Here is a 25,293-nt window from a genome sequence, read left to right on the forward strand (position 1 = left end):
CAGGGAATTAATTTATCTCGTGAAAGCAGCAGGCAAACAACAAAATACATTTTTCCATTAAAATATATATATATATGGTTGTCTTTGTGGAAGTTCAGTCGGTGTTTTTGCTCGAATAAATGTTCAATTTGATATTGAATTCAAGCCATAATGAATCGATATTGAACATCGAGATTTTTTTTTTGTAATTAACACAATTTTTGTTCATTTCTCATCAAGAAATGAGATAATTTTTTTTTTGCAAAATGTGTAAAAAGTGGTTTTTTAAGCGCTGAGCGCAAATTTAATTTTTCACTTTTTCCCTTAGTTCAGTTCGCAATGTGTACGCCGCCAAATGTCGTCGTCGATTATGAGGTTGCTTCAAGATCGCGCTTAAACTCTTAATTAAGATACGCAATTCAGACAAAATCTTGTGTTTTTTCCTCATTTAATCGCATTTTCTCGTCAAAATCTATTCACGTCACGGAACATTTCGAAGACACGAAAGAAAAAATATCGAAAATTGTTAACGTGTTGGCAAGTTTGTCGTGGAGAAGTTTTTGGTTGACGATGGTTTTGTGAAAAAAAAAGTGGTATCGCCACCTAGACAAGACGCACACAATGCAAAAAATGGAAATAAACGTGAATGCAAAGTCGAATTTGATTGTGTTAGAAACGAAGAGTTTCTCTCATTTTCTCATGCTGTCTAACTTTCCGTTGCCGGTGCTCGGATGCTGCTACTGCTGCTGCTCTTGTAATTCATTAAAAAACTTTGTCACAAAGTTTCTGCCAAGCATTTGTCTTTTTTTCATCTTTGGTGATGAATAGCACGAAGAGATCGCAACGTTCGTATGTGTTTTTAATATATAATAATATATTAAAATGAATTGTTCGAGGTGGCGTTTAAATGGCACCACTGTTCTATGTTCGTTCCGAAATTTTCACACGGTTTTTGGTGTTCTCCGGCCATAGACGACGCCAAAGAAAATAGGCTGACTTTTACGACATTGAAGCCAAAAACTTTTGTTTCATTCGACGGTGTTCGACGCGACTTCGCCCAACGAATGAGTGTTGACGCACGACAATAGATTCAACCATTACTTCTTTCAATTTTATCAAAAAACAAAATTCTCCCGAATGAAAGGAAAAGTTTCTCTTTTCAATGATGCCAGTGCTCGTTTTATCCTTTTTGCCATGGCAAAAATACGATGTCGACTTTGGTGCCGGTTTGAATGTGCAATCTACGGAGCATGTGTATTAATTTATTGGATGGAAATATTTAATTAATTTTATTACGCATTGCCTTATGATGTGCACCAGATTCTGCATAAATGAGATAAACAGCGACGACATGATTTTCTAAATAAATTCAATTTTCATGATAAAATGGGTAAGGAGAATTATGTATTCAAATGGCTTCTAATGACGCATTTTTTTCGTGTTGCCTATGACGTCAATACATAGCATTTTGGAGGAGTGTTCGATGTAAATTTTTAATTACTATGGAAGAAACATCGAGATAACGTGAAAAATAAATTAATCATTTCTTTGAATTGGGAACGTTGGTAATTTAAAGACAAAATTCATGTGTTTTTCACTCCTCGATTTTTCGTATTGAGATGTAAAATGACTTTCAATTGGAAAATTCCATTAAATATATATTTTTTGATTGGAATTTTTAGGCAGTGGCTAGAGAATTAGTGATCGGAGGATGCTCAAATTTTAGTATTAAAAGTGGCCCAAAATGATAAAAACTAGTGTCGGATCAGTGTTAATTCCGCAATTATCAGCGAAAATTTTGAATCTTACGATGAGCAATTTTCTAGTTATGACACGGTTTTTCGCACTGATTTAAAGAAGAATTAGAGAGACCTCCAAAATAGAAATGTGCGATTTTTCTAAAAACGAATCGTGAATACGTCGCCTTAAATTCATCGATGAATCGCTGAAGCCATCGACAAAAGAAGTGAAAATACTTCAAGTTCATAGAATGATTAGAAGCCAAGTTCATGTTCAAATATAGTACACTACACTATAATATTGGTGGTTGATTCAATGGTTGAACTTTGTTCACGATTCAATTGAAATATTTTCTTCATAACTAAAAAGCGAGTCTTTTGAATAAAACCGTGTATTTGATTGGAAAAAATAGCACAAAACTGGGTTAAATATACAAGAAAAAAAGTATTTCAGACAAAATGGGGCCAAAGGATGAATGGCATAGATTTGAAGAAAGAAAAGCACACCACAGTCAACCAGAAGTACGCGACAGAAGAAAGAGGCGGCAATTGTCATGAGTAAGACGGAAGATGGTCGCTAAAGAAAGCAGAACAATCAATGGCAAAGTAGATATTATCAGTCGAATTCTATTGAGCGTGTTTTTTTTTCTTCATCTCAAATCGGAGTCGGTGTGTTTGTCGAGTGTTTTGGTGTATATTGTTATGCTTTTATAGCATTAAATACTATGCGAGTGAGAAAGAGCGCGCGCCACATTACGTTTCTATTGTGTTTGGAGTGTGAATGATTTCGTTTGTAAGCGCACCAACAACACTGAAATTTCATTCATTAAATTCGAGAGCTGTGTATATGTGATGGCAAAAATCATGTTCGCATTTCCGTTCTCTTTTTTTTGAATGTGATATAAATTCGTGTGCGATGGCAACAAGTGACTGCTTGCAGATGGGTTTTTAGACTTGTGTGTGTGTCTGTGTTCGGTTTTTTTTTTAAATTCAACTCAACATTTTAATAGCAATTTCAATGAAATCAGATGATTCTTTGAATGTCGATGTGTGTGAACATGTCCCACCGCTTCAATTCTCTATTCATTTTTCACAATAAATAAGTAAATAGATTCTCTCGTATTTTTAACCGGCTTCTTTGAAATTTGTCGAGTACAATGTACATGAATGCGTTATGTCTAACAATGTGTCCGGACCAAACTACATGAATGAGGGCCATGCGTATTTGATATTATTCGGTGGAGTATTATGATTACTTTTAAATAATAAAATGCTATTGAATGTCATGGTTTCTTTTCTTTAGACATCGTCGATGGTTTGTTTACGTTTTCGTTTGCGCTTTTCTTTCTCTTTCGTACATTGTATGGTGCCGGTGTCAAGTGAGAACGACGACGGGAACAACAAGCAGAACACATAGATTTGCACACATTATATGCTAGTTGGATTTATATATAAAAATGTTTATTGTTCCGTTTTTTTTTTTCATTACAATTTTCTATAGATTTTTTTTTCACTCTTATATCAAATGGAGAGAAAGAAAAGGTCTTTTGTTGGCTGATTTTTAGTGCAACAATCCAAATATTAACAATAACAGAATAGAACAGTCAAGGTCGTTCCAGAGAGCGTTGTCTGTGCGCGCGTAAGTTTCTCTCTCTTTCTCTTACTTCTTTATTCTCTCTTTCAGTTTTGATTCATTCACTTTCTTTTGAATTGTGTGTCTTTTCAGATGCTCATCGTTTTATTTACAAAAGGAAAAAAAATCAGTTGAATCAAAAATATGCGGAAATCTACCGATCAAAAGCAAACACACTTGATTGTTTTTGCCCATTGTTTGCATGGCGCTATGCCATAAGCGCATTGAATCTTTGTCAGGTCAATCACTCTATTTGCATTGTCTACGATGACATTGTCATTAGTGCCACGTGATTTTTCTTGTTATTTAATTTACTCTTGCTACTGTTTTTTATTTCTGTCTCACTCTCCCTGTATTTCCCTTTGAAGACTCCATTTCCCTTTCTACATCCATTGTTGTGTTATGGTGTTTAGTAGCCGTAATAACGGTTGAACTGCCGCTGTATGTGAATTATGCAAATGAATCTTCATTGCACAAAACCCATCGTCATTCAACAAAATCGAAGTTTTCTACGAAAGATAAGAAAAAATTATTCATATTTTCATTTAAAATGTCAACATTCATACCCTCCGTAGATACACATATTTTAATATCAATTTTCGGTATTTTTCCCGACATTATCTATCATATCACACGATGCAAGCGATCAATGTCATCTGTCAAATAAGACGGAACGAACGAAATAATAAAAAAAGCGAGAATATTAGACCGATGTAGCATGTTAACCCCTCTGGCCACGACCGCACACCATTATTATTAATATTTGGTTGAATTTCCAATTTCAAACAAGATAATCCATATGGATGAACCGCTTCATGGGATTTTCTACTTCTATTCCACATAGATATGGAATGAGAACAAAAATAGAACTTATCATAAACCGTCATCTTGTTTATAACAAAATCTCCGAGCGTCGAAGATGAATTTCTTCAGAAATATGCCATATTTCGGTCGTAAGCAAAGATTTACAAATGACAACGATTCGATCATTGGCTTACCACAGAAAATGAGCTAGAAAAAACTGAAAACATTTCCGACGTTGTTTCGTGAAAACATTCCCTACGAGTCTTTGAAGATTCCCGTCAATTGACGGCGATTCGGTTAATTTCATGTCACACCCGAAAATGATTATTATCAAAAAGTGGCATCCCCAGAACATTGATTTTAAAACGAATAGTATCTTTCGTGATGGTGAGAGAATAGATCCAACGATAAAACTGCCATAAAAATTCATCTTAATTTGACGAACTAGAACACTCTAATTTTTACCAATGAAATCTTCTGTTTTCAATACAAAAATTCCCAATGAATGCTAATAATAAAAAAAATCCAAAATGATTTGCGGTCGAAGCGTTGAAAAAACTGTGGCACATATCTGCATGATCTCTTATAAATAAGACGGGAAAACCCAAAATATACTCACAATATGGGCTTAAGGCGAAAGCTAATCGCTTGTCTAAATTGATTGCTGCATGCCACTCTATCGTTGGCACAATATACGATGAGTAGGCTGTTAGTAAATAGATTTCTCATTTGGTCGATAGTGAATGAAAATATAGATGCGAAAATCGGTCTTATTGTTAAAAAGGAATGAGGTTAATAATAAAAATTTGCAGAGTGACTAACGCACTATGTGCTTCACTTACTCGTCATCAGAAAAATTACTCGTTTTTATAAGAGTAGAAGTAATCTCAAATGTTACTCATGCTGATGTCATGTGACACAAACAGCATCCTTCCATAATTCGTAGACGCTTTGTGTGCATATATGCGATGTTTTTCATTTTTGTCAGTTTTTATATGATTGTGAACGACTTTTTTCCATTTGCCATAGAATTTCCTTAATGGAAATGTCATTTTCGAGCAAAAAAAAAAATCGAAAAAAGATATATCATTGTTGCGACGTCTTTATTTGACTGTGAATGAATTCCATTTACCAAGAAACATATTAACAGATGAAATTAAAAACAAACAAAAGACAATGTGATCAAAGATTCCACATCTGCGACTGCAAATGTCTGACAATTTTTGATAATATTTAAACAACAGCCTCGATGACATTTTAAAAGTTTACATATGTTTAAGACATTGTTTCAAATTATGCGCATTTATCGTCCACTTGAATTCGTCAATATTGACTCGGTGTATCGTGGCGCGTGACGTGAGAATCAAATTTCGAATGCAAACAACGGATTGGCTCGGTTTTCGTCGGGGCGTGAGGCACAATTCAATTTTCTTAAAAGTGTGTGCAATTTGTTGAAGTTAATCAAATAAATATAAAAATGAAATTAAATCACAACATTACGCACGAAAAAATGTGGGCACAACACACACTTGTTCTCTTCTCTTTCTCCATCTATTTCTCTCGATCTCACAGAGATCATTTTCTTTTGTTGCGAAAAACTTTTCGCTTTTTGGGTTCAAGTGTCACATATTTGGTGTTGGTTTTTCGTGAGCAAAATTACAAATGCGTATGTGCGTTTACACAGTCTATATTCTCGCTAATATGTGTTCTCATCGAATTGACATTTTACCTACCCACCGTCAATGATTCCATTTCAACGGCATACACCCCGAAACTACTCGATTATTTATGGCATACGGTGCAACCCTCTTTTTGCAAGGAAAAAATACACGGAAAATCCAAGCCAAAACCAAATCGTATGTGTGCGAACTCCGAATTCGTTTTATTCGATTAGTTATAGGTTCGGTACGTTTCTCATGTTTGCCACGCATACGTTTTTCTTATTGTTGATTCCCTGTTGTTGGTTCATCATTTGCCGAGTATAAAGGTGACCATCCGGAAAATTTAATAATAGTTTGCTAGAGAGATTTTTATTTCGATGCTTGTTGGTGCCGTTGTTAGAATTCATTAGATGGCCTCGAAAAGGGAACAGCATCGTATAAACGAAATAAACAATTCGTCGTGTACTTGAAAGGAAATTGTGTTTTATTGATGATAATACAAAATATGCTTTCACTCATGCAATTTATTACAGTCAAAAAAAAATTGCGGTTACATGAAATGAGAGTGATGAGGGTGTCTCTCTGTTTCAAAAGTTGCTGAGACACAATGGTGACATCGTTGTGCACGGCACATGCAGAGGCGTTTCGTTTACTCAAAACATTACCGAACGAATGAAAGTTAAATATGGTTAATAGCGCGAAACAGAAAAAGAAGATGAAAAAAAAAAAATCAAACGAAAACAGTAATCATTTTTCATGGCTGATTATTTTCTCATGAATATTTTTCACATTTGAACTGACAATGAAATGGATTTTTTGCTACTCGGTTAAAGTAGATTAAAAAAAAAACACAATTTTAAATTGACTCATTTAAATCAATGTTTCTTGAGCTGGTGCGATTTAATGCATCGCTTTGAAGCTGATAGGAAATGTGTTTTTACGTCAGTTATTCAAGGCTGATGATCTACTGAAAATCTAAAAATCCTCTGTCAATGAATTATTATTAGCCGCAATAAACAAGATAAAATACCCGAATAAAATCCAACGAATGCACCGAAAATCATCTAAATTGTAACATATTATCCGAAATAAAACCCTCCGCATTAATCAAACAAATTCCCCGATAGCATTTCGGCCAGATTGAAAGTAATAAAAAACAATCTCATGCGTACTTGAATTGTATGGCGAGCGAGAAAAAACCCACAAACCAACAAAAACAGGAAAAAAAGCAATAAAAAACAATTTGCTACTCTCTACATATATATATAATATAACACGCTTCACGAAGAGTTATTATGAATTGCAATTTAGTGCGCAATGTGATTGCCGTACGGTTTGGCATTCATAGCACACAGTCATGAATATAACTTTCAATCGAAATTGTTTGCTAATCCTAGTTCGGTGGTTCAAGTGTCTGCGGCTGGATGTGTGTGTGTTTTTTTTCACTCTCTCGGCGTATTTTATTCGGCTGTAGTAAAGTCAATCGTAAATATTGGCAAAAACCAGCTCCAACTATTGATATTAGAGACGATCTCTACTCGATTGGTCTACACACACACACTCACATTCGATTGCTCTCATTGGTTCCGACCTAAGCTTTGTGCAAAACTGCTCAAACATCAAGAAATCCAATTTGTTATTTGCTTGCATTGAATACGCTGACGATGTGTACGCAATTTCAATTTGAATGTGAGCCCGTGAATTTATTGTTAGCCGTAAATGTGTATGATCACATACACAGCTAGTGACTGAATATTTATTATTTTGGCAATCAGAGGAGCTTAAATCGGCTTAATATTTTTCGGTCGCGCATAAACAACCACATTCACATGTGAACGAGAAAGAGACGCGATGTTTCTTATAGACTAGCACCAACCTATTTATTTCGTTTGCTCTTTGGTTCCATCCATGTTTCGTACACTTTCGTTTGATAGGCTTGTTTCTCTGATTTTTGTTCAGCGGTGAATTCATTCTGGAACTTTTTCAACCGCCCTTCCTTCGCCAACCATTTCTCAAAATTTTTTTGGGAACACAATTGCAGCAGAAGAAAGAAAAAAAGCACACAATCAATGATTGCCAAATATAATTTTGGATCTTTTTTTCCATGTACCTCTTCTTGATTTCCACATTTTCCACTGATGATGACACTCAAGTGGGTATATCAATCGAATATCGATTCAGAAACGCACTGCTCTTGTTCTGATTGAATTTATTAATGCGCCAGATAAGAGAACTTGGCAAATGTCGCAAAATTATAATGAGAAACTCATTGTGAGATCGAAGAATTTTGATACATATTTAAAACAAAAGAAAAAAAACTTGATATAAATATTTCGATCGTTCGATAAAATATATTAACCAATCATTATTGAAAATTTGGCAATCAAATTCGGTCGGTCTTGCATTTGTTGATATACTTGCTATCATGTTTAGTCTGTTGTATGTTATCTTTTGCAATATTTGTACATATAAAAAAAATGAAGATAAGAAAATGTTTACGTTTCAGCAAGTTCAGTACGGTTCAAACATTATATAAGTAAATTCCATCAGACTCGCTCAATGAAGTTGATTTAATCGGATCGGTTATTTAAAATGTGTTGCCTTGAATATTTGATTATACAATTTGAAGCCAACGAACTGTTTGAAATGAATGTATAAACTGCAAGCGAATTGAATTTATTGAATCGGGACGATAAGCTGTCATCATAAGTAGCACTTAATTAATCAAGTGAAATGAAACCGTGTTGCAAAATTGTCATTATTTACGACGTCGACCCCCGGGGGCGGAGGGAGAAGATAAATGTAAAATTGCGAGAAGTGTTGACATAAGATGCTTTGAATCATTTGACTTGTGAATAATTGTTGCAAAAGATATTAATTTCGGTTGCATTGATTTTGCACAGCGATTATTCCGTCACAGGTAAACATAAACGATGCGAAATAATTACACATTTTCGTTATTTTAAGATAATGCCAAAATGGGCGAATGTAATCAACAACAACATTCTGTCAAAATGAACGAATTGATGATAATAACCGAGAGCGAATGATATTGATAAACGTGCTGAATGATTATAGATGCTACCGAAAATTGTCATGCAACTATGGTGTATGGATTCACATAATATTTCATGTGTGTAATGAGACGGAATACTTAAGATAGTGATAATGATGGTGTCATCACTCATCGCAGAAATAGCGACCGACCGAAAAGGCGGAGAGCAGCCGGTGTATATTTGTATGAGATTGGAGACTTTTTTTTGCGAATCTCGCTAATGAGCGCCATCTGATTTTAGTGTGAATTAGATGCAAAAACTGAATTTAATTCTGTAGCATTGAAATGAAAAAGTGAAAAAACAACAACAATAGCACGGCCACACAGAGCTGTACATCTATGCGTGCTGATGCATACATACACATATACGCTTTCTTCATTCTTTCATTCCATTGCTATACGTATCTCACTGGTCAACAGATCTATGTAGCCATGTTACTGTTGTTGTTTTTTTTCTCTTTTTCGATTCAATTCATTGTAACTAAATTGAGTTCAACTATGGAATACAAGATGGCACAGATGAGGGGAATTCGCATTTTGTCTCTTCATAGGCTTAGCCGGTTGGCGGAGAGTGAGAGAGTGAGATTGGGAGAGCGTGCGCGGGAGTAAAATTACATCGTTTCAACGTCAATATACACAGAAAATTAGATGACATACACTATGAAATATGGATTCGCATTAATTTTCGTATTCCATATCTTGGACTGTAAATCAATGTGCATCTTTCCGGTCGTCAAACTGCACTGTATATGTACCGTGTAGCTCGTAACCATGTTTGCTTTATCTCTTGATTTTCGATTCATTTATCGATTTGGTCGTGCAAATGCAATCAAATTACGTTCGTTATTGTGTGGGTGTGTTTGGGTGAAAAATCGATGCTGAATATTCGGATTTCGAGATAAATTCAAGACAACACTCACATCCAAATCCGACAATGTTGAATATTTGCATAAGTGACCGATATTAAAACTACAACAAAATGCAAATGTTGTCCACTTAGCAGCCGCACACAGTCATTTCAATGACACCGAACTTTTCAAACAGGAATGCAATTTATCGATCCGATTTTATGGTTGAAATTTATGAATTTCAAAAACTTTTTCATTATTTCACACAATGATTGCAAACAATTTGAAAATCCACAAACAAACAAGCATCTCAAGAAAAACTTCTCTCTCCATCTGGCTTTATGTGTGTTTGCATTGGTGGCTATTAAAATTAATTTATGGTCAAAAAGTTAAACCAATTTGTTATTCTTCAAAAATTGCATTTTATGGCCCGTATAAAAGTGATCAAGTTTTACACACACAAAATATATCCCAAAATTTTATTGACCGCATCGTCATTTCAATCTGAAAAAGTTTGTTGTCGAAGCCATAATAGTTTCTCTTTCTCTCATAACAAAATGATTTTACCCAAAATGTTCCGTCAAAAGAAATAAACTTTGTTATTACTTTCTCTGTCCCATTCTGTCACAATTTATAATAATTCTATGATTTTCGACTCGGCTTTTTCTCAGGCAATTAAAAAACTTCGATAAATAATTACAGCACACAGACAAGTATGTGCTGTACAATATTTATCGATGTGCTTATGCAAAACCCACTCGAACATTTGCATCAAGTATTTCCACACAGCGGATATGAATAATTGCCACGCACATGAAAGCAAATTCCATTTCAACTAGACTCGACGGTTTATTGATTTCGTTCTTTCGACGAAGAAGAAGATTTAAACAGCCAACGAAAAAAAAAAACAAACAAACACGATATTGTTTTTAACAAGAGCACCAGTTTTCTAAGCGCAAAATCCATCGACGAAAAACGAAAAACAAACATTTTATATGTGTGTTTTACATGTGTACATTTCTACTTGAAGTGAAGCACATGCAAACAAAACATCACTTTGCTTCCGTTGTGTATCGTTTGATTGCATCTAGTACTCGAATTCGGGCCCATGTCGAATCGATGATGATGACGCCGATGAAGCGCACATATATCGTGGCGACTGGAGGGTTGTATCAAATCATTAAAAACAACCACTTTAATACCTCAAACAGACCGAATTGGGACGAAAAATAAAACACACACGCAAAACCATCGAGAATGAAACAAATAATAACAGAAAAAAAAAATACTTCGATTATGAAATCAATAACACATACACCAATTTAAAGAGGAAAAAAAATCCAAAGTCATGTCGCTACCAAAAACGGAAACACGTGTTTCATTTTTTATATACTTTTACTTGAAGTGGCTGATTAGTCTGACCATATTTGAAAGTTGGGCCAAATTCCACTTGAAAAATCGAAAATTTATTAAACACACATTTTTCATTTAACAACATCATTTGCCGCGAATATCATTTTATTCATTTTTTTCAATTTTGAATCTCGTTTGAAAAGTAAAACAAAGCTTGAAAGAATTTTTCGCAAAATTTCCACGAATTGTGACCAATTGACTATGGCCCGGAATTCGATCCAAATAGTGTCGCGTTCAAGAGGTAAAATGGCACGGCACTTTCTCCGTGGAGAGAGGGAAAGAGAGAGAGATCCGTTCGATTAGAGAGCGAGTTGTGTCATCGACGTTGTTTGAGTGGCATGTCAAACAATTGTTGCAGTGTTTATAAAGTCCATATAGGCTCGACAAATGTCACATTATTGGCGTTTCGCTTGTTTAATGTAACCATACAGTCGATTGCCAGGTTATACCAAATAGTTAAGCGGGTTGTACTTGACAACTGTTATATTTCCACACGCACACCCATTACTCTTGCATATTTTGAGTGCATTTCAGAATTTGAAACTGTGTATAACGAAAGCGGGAACTTCGGTGATAGAGTAACATCATCAAGTGGTTGTTTTTCTACCTTATTTTACATATCCTCTTGTTTTAATGAATGACAAATCTCTATATATGTTTTTATTCGCGGCCGATTGAATCTTTTTTGTCTTTTGATGCGATGAATAATAATCTTCATCCTGTTTTTCGTACAATGTGCTATCGATTTGTACCAATTGAATTTATATTACACGATGTCATGATTAGTTCGATTTTTTTCCCTCTAGAACATATGCGTTTTTCCCTCTCGTTGAGTGTACATCTAAAAAAAGATCATTTCGATTCAATATAATAGCGACGAGATTTATATTTTTTTATATTAAACTATTCATTGTGAGTGAATCACTCGACGCAGTAGCTCGTTCATATGAATAAAATCATACTTCCGTTGATAAAATTATTCATCCATCGATTTCAATTGAATTCATTTCAACGTTCATGTAGTACATCTCACATTCCGCTTTAAATAAGTTTTATGAATGAATGCGTGTGTGAAACAAGTTTTTTTTTTGAACAACTAACAAAGCATAAATGAGAGGAAATACTTTAAATTTGTAAATCGGTGTTCGCGTTCATGCATTTGACTCAAAGATTTCGTTTGAATAGTCCGTCTTTTGGATAGCCTCTACTTGAAGATTCTCGAAAGACGTTCGACTCATTCATAAGAATTCACATTCGTCTAGCCATTTCATTGTTTTTCTTCTTTTTCAAATATTGCCAAAGCTAAACATTGCTATCAATTGTCTCGTTATATAATTGGCAAATTAATAAAATAAACCAATTTCCGAACGCGTAAATAATAATTATTATTTTCTATTGAAAGCAAAAGAGAAACGATTTTATAACAAAAGTTTGCAATTTTCCAACAATTGGCCAAATAACGGTAATAATGTAACGAGATTCTGATATCAAATTCTTTGCACTGTGGTGCATGCCAAATGGCGGATACATAAAAATACATTGAATATATATCTTGTTTTTTTTTTTTTTTTTTTGTTTCCACGCCAAACTGCCGAACTGGTTCAATTTTATGGATTTGTCGTTGCTTTTGATTTCATATTTTCTGAAGAAAATTACGTGGAAAAAACATAAAAAAATCAATGATTCGATAAAATGTCTATCATTAGAGGGAAAAAGACGTTTGTAAGTGAGAAAATAATGGAGATGAATCGAAGGAGAAAAGCACTCACAATACGATAAGGGAACTCTGGGTGTAAAACGCAAAATGAAATTGCGACACCAAAACCATTGAAAATGGAATAAATTGCGCGATACACGACAATTTTATTTTTTTTCGCTTCGTTTACAGTCATTTATTTCAAATTCAATACATCCTTGCATGCGCAACCGATTATACGGTATTCGGCAGTCGTGCGCGCGCTTTTGCACAACAAACACTTGCCAAAAAGTGAAAGAAAGAATTTCGCTGCCGATGTGTGTGTGTGTGTGTTTGATACACAATGGAAATTTAAAATAATGGCATCATTTTTGCGCCCTATTTCTTTTATACATCATTTCATCGTTATTACTTATTATCATTGCATGTTTCATTTATCGAATTTTATATTGGCAAAATATGTTAGTGCTGCTATACGACCATTCTGTCTATCTATTCGCTTCACAGTTGTTCGGGGTAATTGAGAAATTTAGTGCAATTTTTTATCGTTTCCTGATATTATACTCAGATTCATTTTGTTGCGGGAAACATCGCGATACATACAATTGTACCAGAAAAGACCCCAAATCGATGGTTCAGAAAAAGCAATGCCTAATAAAATTATCTGCTTTCGCGGTTTCAACTATTGATACTTTTTTTTGGTGCTACCAGTAAGCCAATTTCCGATTTGGAGAAGGGGCGGTGACACAACAAAATTATTATTGAAAAATATCTGAATTTAAATTAGTCATTCAAATAATTGTTATGAGCATCTAGCATCTTTTTCACTAGACGAGTGTCTAACGAATGAACTAACTACTTATGCCAAAGAGGAAATAATCGGCATTTTCATCAGTAAACGCGACATTTCATTTCATTCATTCGTTGAGACCATCAACAAAAGACCAGTTAAATGGATTCTGTCTGTCCAATGAATATTCAATCTGGCTAGTCGGAAAAAATACAATCGAGAAAATTGCACAAACTCTTAATCACACAGATTCAATAGTGAAAAACATAGAACATAGTAGAGAAGGAAATGGCCGTCCAAATGACCTTTTATCGATTGCGTGGGTTGTTTTTATCATAAAGATGATGACCACCATCGTCGTTGCTGTCGTCCATTTGTTCCGTTTGAAATGAATTTTCTAACTTACCATAACGAGTATGGCTGAAAAATCTCCACTCGAGATATGTACACACAATATTGATATGAAACAAATATTCCTCGTACACTCTTCCCTTATGAGCAGTTTATCAACAAAAAAAGCATGAAACCGATTATCTGTAAATCTATATGAGTTTTTAGCACACATTTCGGCCCTCGAAGATTTCATGCCAACGGAATAGGAAAAAATTACGATGGCGTATTAAAAGCATTTTTGCAGAAATCGAAAAAGCTTCTAGCTGTTTATACTTTGATCAAGGGAAAGAGAGATAGAGAGGCCGAGATTTAGAGAGAGAAAGATTGAGAGAGACCGAGGACGAGACCGCATATCAAAATCCCGCAATCATAAAAAAAAACGAGGAGAAGCACTTCGAAATGGCATGCAGACACAGTTGTCATTGGTTTAACATGCCAAACATCCATTTTTTTTCCATGGATGTGCGTGTGTGCTGTAGTATGCAGTACAATGTGTCTCTAAATGGACACACGAGAATTTTATTGTCGCACAACTCGCATTCCAAATGTGTGTATCTAATAACCGACCGACAGCAAACTAGAGAGCGCGAGAGAGAGAGAGCAAGAAGGAGTGAAATGGAAAAGATGCGAGCAAACAAAATGGATTCACTCTAAGATTGCTTTTAAATTACTTTTTCTTTGGTTCTCTTGCCACATGGTTTAATGCTGTTGACGGGCTGTTGTAGTTGCTGCGATAAAATCCAAAGTTTGCCAAACACACAGAGTATATATGCGAGAGATCAAGTTGGCGTTATGTCAAATATTCCATTTTCGATTCTCATTTTTTTCATTCTCTTCCTCTCTCTCCCCCTCCCGCATACAAACTGGTTCTCTTCTTCACTCAAGCATTTTTTTACTCTTCTGCTCCCTTCATTTAGTGTCGATGTGTCGACTTGGGCTGTATTCATGGTGCTGTGTTGTTTTTTGTTCAGTTCTTGAAATTAATTGCTCTCTGGTCAGCATCATTGCCAGCCATCTTATTGCGTGGCTGTTGAATTCAATGCGACATCACAAAATGAAATCCGTTCTTTTTTCACTGTGGTTTCTACTCAGGTCATTTTGTAGTTTTTTTTTTCCTTCTCCCATTCCAACCGTGTATTTGCTACATCCATATGCACGCAGCGAATGTCAACAGTGACCGTCATGTGCAGATTTTGCCATCAAAACGTTATCGCATAAATAATGTGTCGACCATGTTAAATGAAGAAATTCGTCGAATGACGTGAGGGGGCAGAGAAATAGAAAAAAATGACATGAAAACATAAGCAAGTAAATAAATAACATGGCCGCGTTAGGAAGAGTGAAAGGGAGAGAGCAAAAAGAGGTAACCAAAGTGAGTTTTGGTTCTTCATTTATTCAAAGCGCAATGTACAGCACCTCATTTCTAGGTGGGCAGTGAATAAATAACCAGTCGCAAACAACACATACACCAGCCACTTGAAATTGCGACCACGTTTTTTCAACATCATACACTCACATGATTGCGACGTATCACCAGATTGAAAAAAAGGAAAAAAAACAGACGCAATGGCGACAACACGACGTCAAACGGCGTTCAATCGAGGAAGATGGTTCGTCGAACATCATGTATCGACACGAAAAAAATCAACAACAGTCTATTCTTCGCGCCGCGACAGAAATCTGGAAAAAGTGATGAGTATATGTAATGTATGGTTTATCGCCATAAATATTCTTAGTATTTTTTTTGCCGTCATCGTTGTCGCTTTGTTTTGTTACTCATGCCTCCCATTCAAATCGCTAATGACTTTATCAACACGTACACGTCTCATTTAAATTTTTATTACATTTTCATTCCCTTTGACTTTTTATCTCGTCTTCTCTCGTTATTGTTGTTGTTTGTGATTTGAGACCGTTTTTTATTTGTTCTTCGGATTTCGTCGCTCTTTGCGTAAAAAAAGACACATATATTATTTCGAATGCGGAATGTAGGCACAACCCGTAAATCTTATATTCAAAAATGTTAGACAGAGAAAAATGTTTTTAAAAATGAGCATAAAGCCGAAAATCTAAATAAATAGAGTTGTGTATACGCATCATTTTTTCTTGTCTCCTCTCACTCCATCTCGTAACTCTTTTTTTTTTTCAATCTTTCCCAAGTAATTGAATATTTACAACGCAATTTTCAAGACCAACAAACCGCCATATTAAGATTTCTTTGAAAGTAAACAGTAAAAATGCTTCATTTTTACTTGAGTGTCGACGCACTCTCGCAATGTCACTATCTTTTTTCGTGATTTCATCACACCGTGTCTCAAGCCGATTTTTTTTGTTATTCGACCGTCCAATCCGCGTAAAGAATACAGCCGACAAACAAAATCTCTAAATATAGCCGACACAAATAGCCGTGAAGGAGGAAGATACATTACTTGTCATTAATTTTATTTAATAAACGATCAACACTGCCGCAATTCCATCAATCCAATGACATGAGTCACTTCAGGTCATTTGTTCTCGCTGATGCCACACTGATAATGATCTCTCTTTTTTCCAGCACATCGTGCACTACTTTTTACAATTATAAGTCTGGGCTTATAAGTACGACTAAAGATTAAAAAAACATCCGACGATAAAAAAGTTAACAATTTTTTTTTTGCATACAATTCTGAGTTTTGCATAATCTCTTGATAGCATTGAGAAAATGAATGTATAGCGACTAAATCATTTTACTTTTGGATGGAGCATTCAACCAAATGTACTCCATCATATATCGTCATTTTGAATGTGAAACGATATATGAATAATTTACGCCTTGTAAGAAGAACAAATTCAAATAATAAATTTTTTTCCGCATTTTTGAAAATCATGCAACGATGTGTGAGAGTCCGCTTCGAAGATGATTTGAATAAATATAGAATTCATCATTCAACATTTACAATCGAAAAATGTTTGTATCTTCGGCAACTAACAATGTGTCTTTTCATGTCATCAGTTGATATTTTCGAATGAGACAGAGAGAAACTGAGATGGAAAGGCCCGAAAACCAAAAGAGCAGCAAGTACGAGAGATTCGTGTGTGTGTGTGTGCATCATTAGTGTGCTGGATGGATGCCGATGAGCGAACAATATTTTTTATGCATTACACGGTCACAAAAGAAACAAATGGATGTGCAAGAGTGAGTGGAGAGAAAATAAAAACCGTCACCCAAACGATGCGTTAATCATCATAATAATGGAAGCAAAGTACACATGAAAATACATATATGTATCATATGAGATGATCATCTCTCGTAATCACCAGTGTCTGTTTGTGTGCATATTTAGTCAAGCATTCCGCAGGTGTCGTCACACCTAATAAAAATGGAGCGCGCATTTTCATTTTATGTGCATGCATTTGCATTAACTCACCTAAGCTCCGAACATCTTTCAATTCCAAATGCAAACATTCAACTTCAACACTGTTGTTGCTGCCTTTTTTTGTTTCGATTCTTGTAAAATCATCTTTATTATTTGCCGTGCAATGAACACAGAAAAATGCACGCCTTCAATACTGTTGACTGTTCACTTTACAATCATTATTTCCATGTATGAACCGTGGCATGAGAATTGAGATCTGAATAAAGCAAAGAGCTTCGAACTCCAAGAAAATAGAGAAACCATCGTCGTCTTCACTTTTTTTTGATTAATTATTTTTCCTCGTATGCAACCATAACGAATTTGACAAATTAACATCGGTTTGTTTCAACACTTCACATTACATGTGGGTATGATATAGATAGACACTGTGTCTGGTTGAATCGAAATGAAAGTCACTATTGTGACTGTGCTCGGTATTACAGTTGAGTGAATTGCAAGAATTTTTGTTTTGATTTTGAATTGAATTGATCGAATTTCACCTGTGAATTTTTCGCCGGCAGGGAGAGAAAATTATTATGCGTTTGGAGTTTTTCAAATTCAACGAGTCTGATTGGCAATGGTAGCCATGGACTACGGATAAGATTTTACTAATTTGCCATTTACGCGCATGGTGCGCGATTAAAAGGGAAATTAAATCACTTTTCAATAGACTTAAAATGTTTATATACATCAAAGGCAAACATGTTCAAAAGGATTTATGGAAAATTATGATTTATTTTTCATCACGCTGAATTTATTTCATTCAGGTTTAAACATGACTTTTTCGAGCGAGAGATAAAAAGGAACATTGAGAAAGAGGAAGTGAGAGAGAGAGAGTGATGGAGTAAAAATTGTGTTCATTGAATTCTTGCCGAATCACGAAGTGCCAACGAGCGAATGGTTGGAAAAAAAACTTATGAAAGTTTTTATGGAATGCATTTATAATGAAGTAAACCCCTTAAAATTCCTGTCTCGTTTCCAAGGAGTTTTTACATTTTAACACAAATTAAATGCCTGCTTTAACCTCAATGATCCTTTTCGGTGGATATTTTTCGAAACAAACTCATCTTTCCTTTTACCAAATATTTTAATCTTTTTGGACAATAGTCGAGCGAATCTAAGTGAATCTATTATTTCATATGATTTTACATTGTAAATTATATTATTATTAAAAACGACATTTTCGTCGGTTTTTTTTTTATGGGGATAGGTGTTTAGTGTCTCGGTGCGATTTTGTTATTAAATCCACGGTGCTCCGATTCATAATTTTTCTTTGTCGACGCCACCCGGCAACCGTGCTCAGGTGATAAAACTAAATATACTGCGAACAATCACGGCAAACTGGTATTTAATAATATTGAAAATGTTAGATATTAAACATTTGGTTAGATCCATGCGATTAAACAATTTATATCCCGTGTGCATGGATTTGGAATTCAACGAACGAAATAAGGACGAACACGAGGCGAAAAAAAACATTTTGCATTTTATGAAATTGCATAATTTACTGTGTGAATTGATTTCATTCTTGCTCTGTCTCTTTCTTCATTTCGCCTTATTTCTATGTGAAACACGCAGGAAATGTACCATATTAACCAAATTGAAATTCCATATTTAATACCAACGAGGTATGAACAATGCAAAAACCATTCGCTTTGCAATTTTTGTCGACATGAGAAAATTTCTTCCATCGCTTGACAAACTCTCTCTCTCTCTCTCTGTCATTCAAATAAACGTATGCAGAAAAGAACCAATAATGCGAAACCTGCTGTGCTTACTCGTTCATTAAAAAAATCTACTAGAGAGAGAAATATGGAAGGTAACAAAAAAAATTGTACGTCGGCCGGTTGTCGTCGCATGTATGCGATTCAGTAAACCTCAATGAATATGGTTTTCTATATATTAAATTGCAATCTAATCTTTTGTACGAGATCAAAATCGACCGATTTCATCCGGAGGTCGAGACGACTTTACTCTGTGCACTCATCGTATTTTAATAATAATGGAACGACGCAAACCGAACAGAATTTCAATCAGAGCAAAATTATTTGCCAAACGATTAATATCATATCGAGTGCGTATGAACTGCCTCTTTTTGCGCACATGCACATTGTATATGAGCGTTCAATATGCCATCATGATTGAATTGATTTTATTTGACACAATGTGCTCCTGACGGGAAACAGAACGAACCGTTCACTACTGGTTCGAATTGGGTGTACGATTTTTGCAATGGATTGGCTTCATCGAAGTTAATTGTAAGTGAAAATAATTTTGGCAATCTTTTTAAGAGAAAGAAAAGAATTGACTGAGCTGTAAACAGTATCTATTTAAAAGACACAAGAGCAACCACGTAAAATAGAAAGAAAATGATTTTACGTAAAATTTGTTTTGAAAACGATTAGAAAGGCGCGCGCTAAAACACGATGTGTCGAAACAATTGCATCGATGCAATGCCTGAAGCAACACCGAAAATGGGTTACGTGTGTACCAATTTTTAACGGTTTCATTGTTGGAAAACCGCAACAAAATGTCATAAATCTTTTGCAACGACGGATCACACACATATAACTCATGTGATTAACCCGCGAGAACATGCATTTTTTCGCCTTGATTTTCTTCTTCTTTTCGGAAAGTAGTGCGCGCATTTGAATTTTTTGTTCTAACGACTTGCATTGACTATGGTTTGTTTTTACCTTCAGTTAATATAATTTATAGTCGCACGCATGTAAAACACATCCCCTCTGGTAGATCGTACATCTCGTGGTAAATGCACGATATATTCTGTCTCTTGTTTCATTCGGTTAATGTGACGATATTCGATTATTATAAAGTTCTAAAGTGAATATGATGGAATTTATAATTGAAATTCATAATTTCCAAGCATATTTATTTCACATGGTGCAGGTAGCGAACGGAGCAAGGAGTCTTAAACCCGTTCGAAAATAGATTTATATCATATAGATTTGCATGTCGTCGTGCCATAAAAGTTGAAAGAGCTTGGACCCATAAATAACTATGCATTCCGATGATAAACAACAGCATCGAACCCGACTGAGTTGTGAACGAACGTAAAAAATTAAAAAGCAATAAAAAAAAGCAAACAAACGGCGAAAGTAAAAGAAGATTTACTGTGTCACACAGGGGTGGAAATACTGATTTAAATCTTCGAATTGAGCGACGAAAAGGACATTCGATCCGAATTTGGTCGTCACTGGGTTTTGTTTTTTTGAATCAATAAATTATCAAGAGACAAAAAACGAAGAGATTTTTTTCTCTATCGATCACATCCCTCTTTCCCGGTGATTCTTCTTCTTCTATCGTGGCATTCGGAGCAAAACGGACGGACACAATCGGAGCATCAAAGTCGTAAATTTTGTATTAAGATGATCTATTACGATCTTTTTGTCAATTTTTATTGCCATGATATGTGCTTAGTGACTTAGGGCCGGCGAGAAAATCCATTCGCTTCATTCATAATTTAATGACAACTGCTCTGTGGAATATAACGACAATTATGCCATCCCAAGCAGAGTTTTGAGTTTGTTAATGAAAATATCAATTCTTCTATCTTCTTCAGATAGAAAATGTCGTGACGTATTTTTGAACCATCTAATGGCAATTCGAGATTGAAACACATGTTTTGAGTTTTCAATAAACAGTGTATATTTTGTTTTTACAATTATAATGTCACAGATGTCATACAATTATATTGTCAATTATTTCTTTATTTATGCATTAGAATGTAAACTCTGGGTATATGTGTTAAAAAATTCTGGAGTTCATTTACGTTTTTCGCACAACACGTGTATATACATTTGCCCACATTCAAAAGAATATATAAAGCGATGAAGACTGTTGGAATACATCAGTCTACTTAAAAATATTTCTATTGTAAACTCCAAGCAAGAATATTGAGTTGAAAAAATGTTTACTCCATTTTTCATTGGGATCGTTATTTCTCAGGTAAATTGTTTTTCTCTAAAGCAAAAGGAAAATTGTAAAATATTATTTTTTTCTCAACAGTTTCTAATTGTGAATATCGTGGCACCTCCAACTAAACCCAATTCTTCGAAATACGTACAAAGATTACCGCAACATAGAAGGGCATGTATTCATTTTATTGAAAATATTTCAGCTTGTTTTAATTTGTTTTTTTTTTACAGATATATTTTGAACGCGACTTCAGTCAGCTTCCTGATTATGATTCCATTGTAAGAATATGTTAATTTAAAAAAAATGCACGTTGAATATAACTTTCATAATTGAATATCTGTGTTTTTTAGGAACTAAAAAGGAATATCCGCGTACATAGTGATTCAAAATTAAAGCCAAACGTGGAAAAAGAGGAACAGAAAGTGCAAAATGATTCGAAGTTAAAAATGGAGGTGGGGACACAGGATGAAAAAGTGGGAACTTCTCCACAGCTTGATACCAGCCCCAGATCATCCCCAGAAAGTTCCATACCATACACTCCAATTTCCATTCCAAAAGTCGACAGTCCGAGATCAATTGCAAGTCCCAAAGGAGATATCCCAAAGCCACAAAGTCCCAAACCGAATAGTCCGAAAGTAGTGCAAAAGCAAAAGTCAATTTCGAAGGGAGAAAGTTCGAAGACTGAAAGTTCAAAGCCGGATAGTAGCGCTACACAAGACAATCAAAAACCAGTTTTATACTGGAGACCGAACTTCAGATCGAAATCTATTAACAACTGGAAACCAACTTAAATAGAATCATTTAAACTCAAATAAATTATTCTGGCTTCAGTGAACATACAAATGCAATATTTGGTTTTTTATTTTCCTTAAAAATATGTTCGGATCTCGAAAGTATGCACTGCTTTTAGTTTAACTCTGAATTTTCACCAGCGATGAATATGAACAAAAAATCGTGGTATTAAATCAACATCTTTCTTAGTTTTCGTTTTCCAACAGATAATTGAGATGTTCTATAACGATCTTTTTTCAATTATTACCATTAAATGTGCTTAGTGACCAGCGAAAAAATCCTTTCTGTCCATTCATAGTTTGGTGACAACTGCTTGCCAATATAATGACAAGTATGCCATCCCAAGCAAAGTTTTGAGTAGTTTGTTAATGAAAATATCAATTCTTCTCTTTTTTTTACGATTTGATCAATTCTTTTCTTCTTTAGATAGAAATTATCGCGTGACGTATTTTTGAATCATCTAATAGCAATTTGAGATCAAAAAACGTGTTTAAATGATGTTTTTGAGTTTTCAACAAACATTATCCATTGTTTTTAAAGTTACAATTGACGTCATATAATTATATCGTCGAAATATTTCTTCACTTGTGAATTGTAGAATGTGAGAGAAAGTATTGGAGAAATATTAGTTGAGCGAAAATGGATTGCAAACTTTGTTATAAATTCCATCATAAAACATTTACGCTTTTCGCAGAGGACGTGGAACATATATTTGTTGCGCACATTCAAAAGAATATATAAATCGACGTAGCTTGATCAGTCTACTTAGAAATATTTCTATTGTAAACTGCACGCAAGAATATTGAGTTGAAAAGATGTTTATTCCATTTTTCATTGGGATCGTGATATCTCAGGTAAATTGTTTTTCTCTGCAGCAAAATAGAAAATTAAAAATATTATATATTTTTTAATAGTTTCTAATTGCGAATGTCGTGGGACCTCCAACTAAACCTACTTCTTCGGATTATGAAAAAAAATTACTGATATGTAGACGTTTATGTATTAAGTATACTGAAATTGGGACTGACGTGGCACCTCCAACTGAACCTACGTCTTCGGAATACGTACAAAATTTACCGACACGTAGAAGAGTACGTATTATAAATATTTCTGCTTCACATTTTAATTTTCGATTGTTAATTTTGCAGATCTATTTTGAACGCGACTTCGGTCAGCTACCACCTGGTTGTGATTGTGATGTGAGAAAATGTTATTGTTTAAAAATGTGCTTTCATGATTGACTATCTATTTTTGTAGGAAGTACTAAAGAATGAAGGTGTGAAAGCGGGTTCGAAGCAAAAAACAAAGGCAGACAAACAGGACAAAAAGGTTGGTACTTCCCCTCAGCATAGCGATTCGAACTTAAGAGCAAATGTGGAAATCCTGGATAAAAAAGTCGCAACCATCACGCAAGATATCGATTCGAAGTTAAAAACAAACTTAGAAATATTAGACAAAAAAGTTGAAACTTCTGCTAATCATATCGATTCAAAGTTGAAAGAAAAATTGGAAATATTGGACAATAAAGTCGCAGATTCAACTCATCATATCGACTCGAAGTTAAAAACAGGTGTGGAAATATTGGACAACAAAGTTGCATCTTCTACTCAAGATATCGATTCCAAATTGAAAACAAGCGTAGAAATATTTGAGAAAAAAGTTGAAACTTCTTCCCAACATATCGATTCGAAACATAAATCAAGCGTAGAAATACTGGACAGCAAAGTTGCAACTTCCAATCAACATATTGATTCTAAATTGAAATTGGGAATAGAAATGTTGGACAAAAAAGTTGAAACTTCCGCTCAAAATATCGATTCGAAATTACAAACAGAGGTACTGGACAAAAAAGTGACAACTTCCACTAAACACAGCGCTTCGAAGCTAAAAACAAGTTTGAAAACACTATACAAAAAGGTCGCAAGTTCCACCCAAAATAATGATTCGAAGTCCAAAACAACAGCAGTACTGGACAAAAAGTCTAAAACTTCCAGCTCAAAATCAAAGATTCAGACATCGGAAAGTTCCAAATCAAATGGAGTTCAATTTGTTGAAAAGAAGAAAGCAGAAATTTCGAAAAAAGGGAGTTCGAAAGCAGAAAGCTTGAAGGGTGAAAGTTCGAAACCAGCTAAAGATGTAACCGCATACCCGAAACCGACTTTTAATTCGAAAACAATTAATAACTGGAAACCAACTTAAACGAAATAATGATTATTTAAAACGGAAACTGTGCATGGAGAAACTAAATAAAGAAATTATTCTAATTTGAATACATTTAAAAGTAACATTTTGTTTTTACTTTTCCGCAAACACGATTGTAATCATCTCAAAATTTTAAAATGTCAAAAAATCATTTCTAGTCAGGAGATAGTGGAGGTCCACTTCAACTTATCCCCAATAACGATCCGAATTAAGCCACAATAGTTGGTATCGTTAGTTTTGGCTATAGTTGTGGTATGACATGGCCCGCCCTTTACTTATCTAATAAATCAATGAACTCTCTGAAAATATGAACTCTACTGAGCGTTCGAAATGAATAAAATTCGAGCATAAATCACATTTTTTTGGAAAATTGAATCAATTGTTTTTTTTAAAACTTAATCGAGCGTAATTTTTATGTCAACATTTCCAAATTCTTCAAGAAAAATGAACTCAGTTATTGATTAATAAACAAAAATGATACAAAATTTTCGCTTGATTCAGATAGACCACTTGTTACCATTCTATTTTTAAATAAGAATCCATATGTAAAATGAACATAAATAAAATTACGTTTATTTGAAACTATAAAAAATCTGAAATTTTAATGGAAAATAGTACAAATGAACGTTGGTTCGGAAAGTGCTTTACAAAAAATTCAAAATAAAACAGATAATTCCAAACTGTTTTAAATTAATTGCGAAAACTAAAAAAAAATGAATATTCAAAATAATTGTCAAGGGACAAAGTAGTAATATAGATTTATTCTCCTTTCTCTTCCATTTCCTTCGACTTCTCTTCACTCTCTATTCTTGTTCAATGTTTCTTTTTAATCCCTTTCGCTGCATGAAATAAAACGGACGACGCAATCGGAGCTTCAACGTCGTAAATTATATATTAAGATGATCTATTACGATCTTTTTGTCAATATTTATTGCCAGGATGTGTGCTTGGGGACAAAAC

At 34.5% G+C, this 25,293-nt stretch overlaps 2 protein-coding genes across 2 annotated transcripts; both read left to right on the top strand.

Annotated features, from left to right (window-relative positions):
* Nucleotides 1–21,235: 21,235 nt before the first annotated feature.
* LOC116337106 lies at nucleotides 21,236–22,187 on the top strand. Its single transcript, XM_031761428.1, has 4 exons — nucleotides 21,236–21,369; nucleotides 21,430–21,510; nucleotides 21,570–21,617; nucleotides 21,690–22,187. The coding sequence occupies exons 1-4, from the start codon at nucleotides 21,331–21,333 to the stop codon at nucleotides 22,128–22,130; spliced, it is 609 nt and encodes a 202-aa protein (XP_031617288.1). The 5' UTR covers nucleotides 21,236–21,330; the 3' UTR covers nucleotides 22,131–22,187.
* Nucleotides 22,188–22,848: 661 nt separating this feature from the next.
* On the top strand, nucleotides 22,849–24,416 carry LOC116337060. The gene is made up of 4 exons (XM_031761355.1): nucleotides 22,849–22,985; nucleotides 23,046–23,222; nucleotides 23,280–23,330; nucleotides 23,389–24,416. Exons 1-4 carry the CDS (start codon nucleotides 22,947–22,949, stop codon nucleotides 24,328–24,330), a joined length of 1,209 nt encoding a protein of 402 aa, XP_031617215.1. The 5' UTR covers nucleotides 22,849–22,946; the 3' UTR covers nucleotides 24,331–24,416.
* The last annotated feature ends 877 nt before the right edge of the window (nucleotides 24,417–25,293 follow it).

Source organism: Contarinia nasturtii, unplaced genomic scaffold (assembly GCF_009176525.2).
Source record: "Contarinia nasturtii isolate CC-2019 unplaced genomic scaffold, AAFC_CNas_1.1 Cnas_scaffold_220, whole genome shotgun sequence".
In the NCBI taxonomy this organism is placed as follows: Eukaryota; Metazoa; Arthropoda; class Insecta; order Diptera; family Cecidomyiidae; genus Contarinia; species Contarinia nasturtii.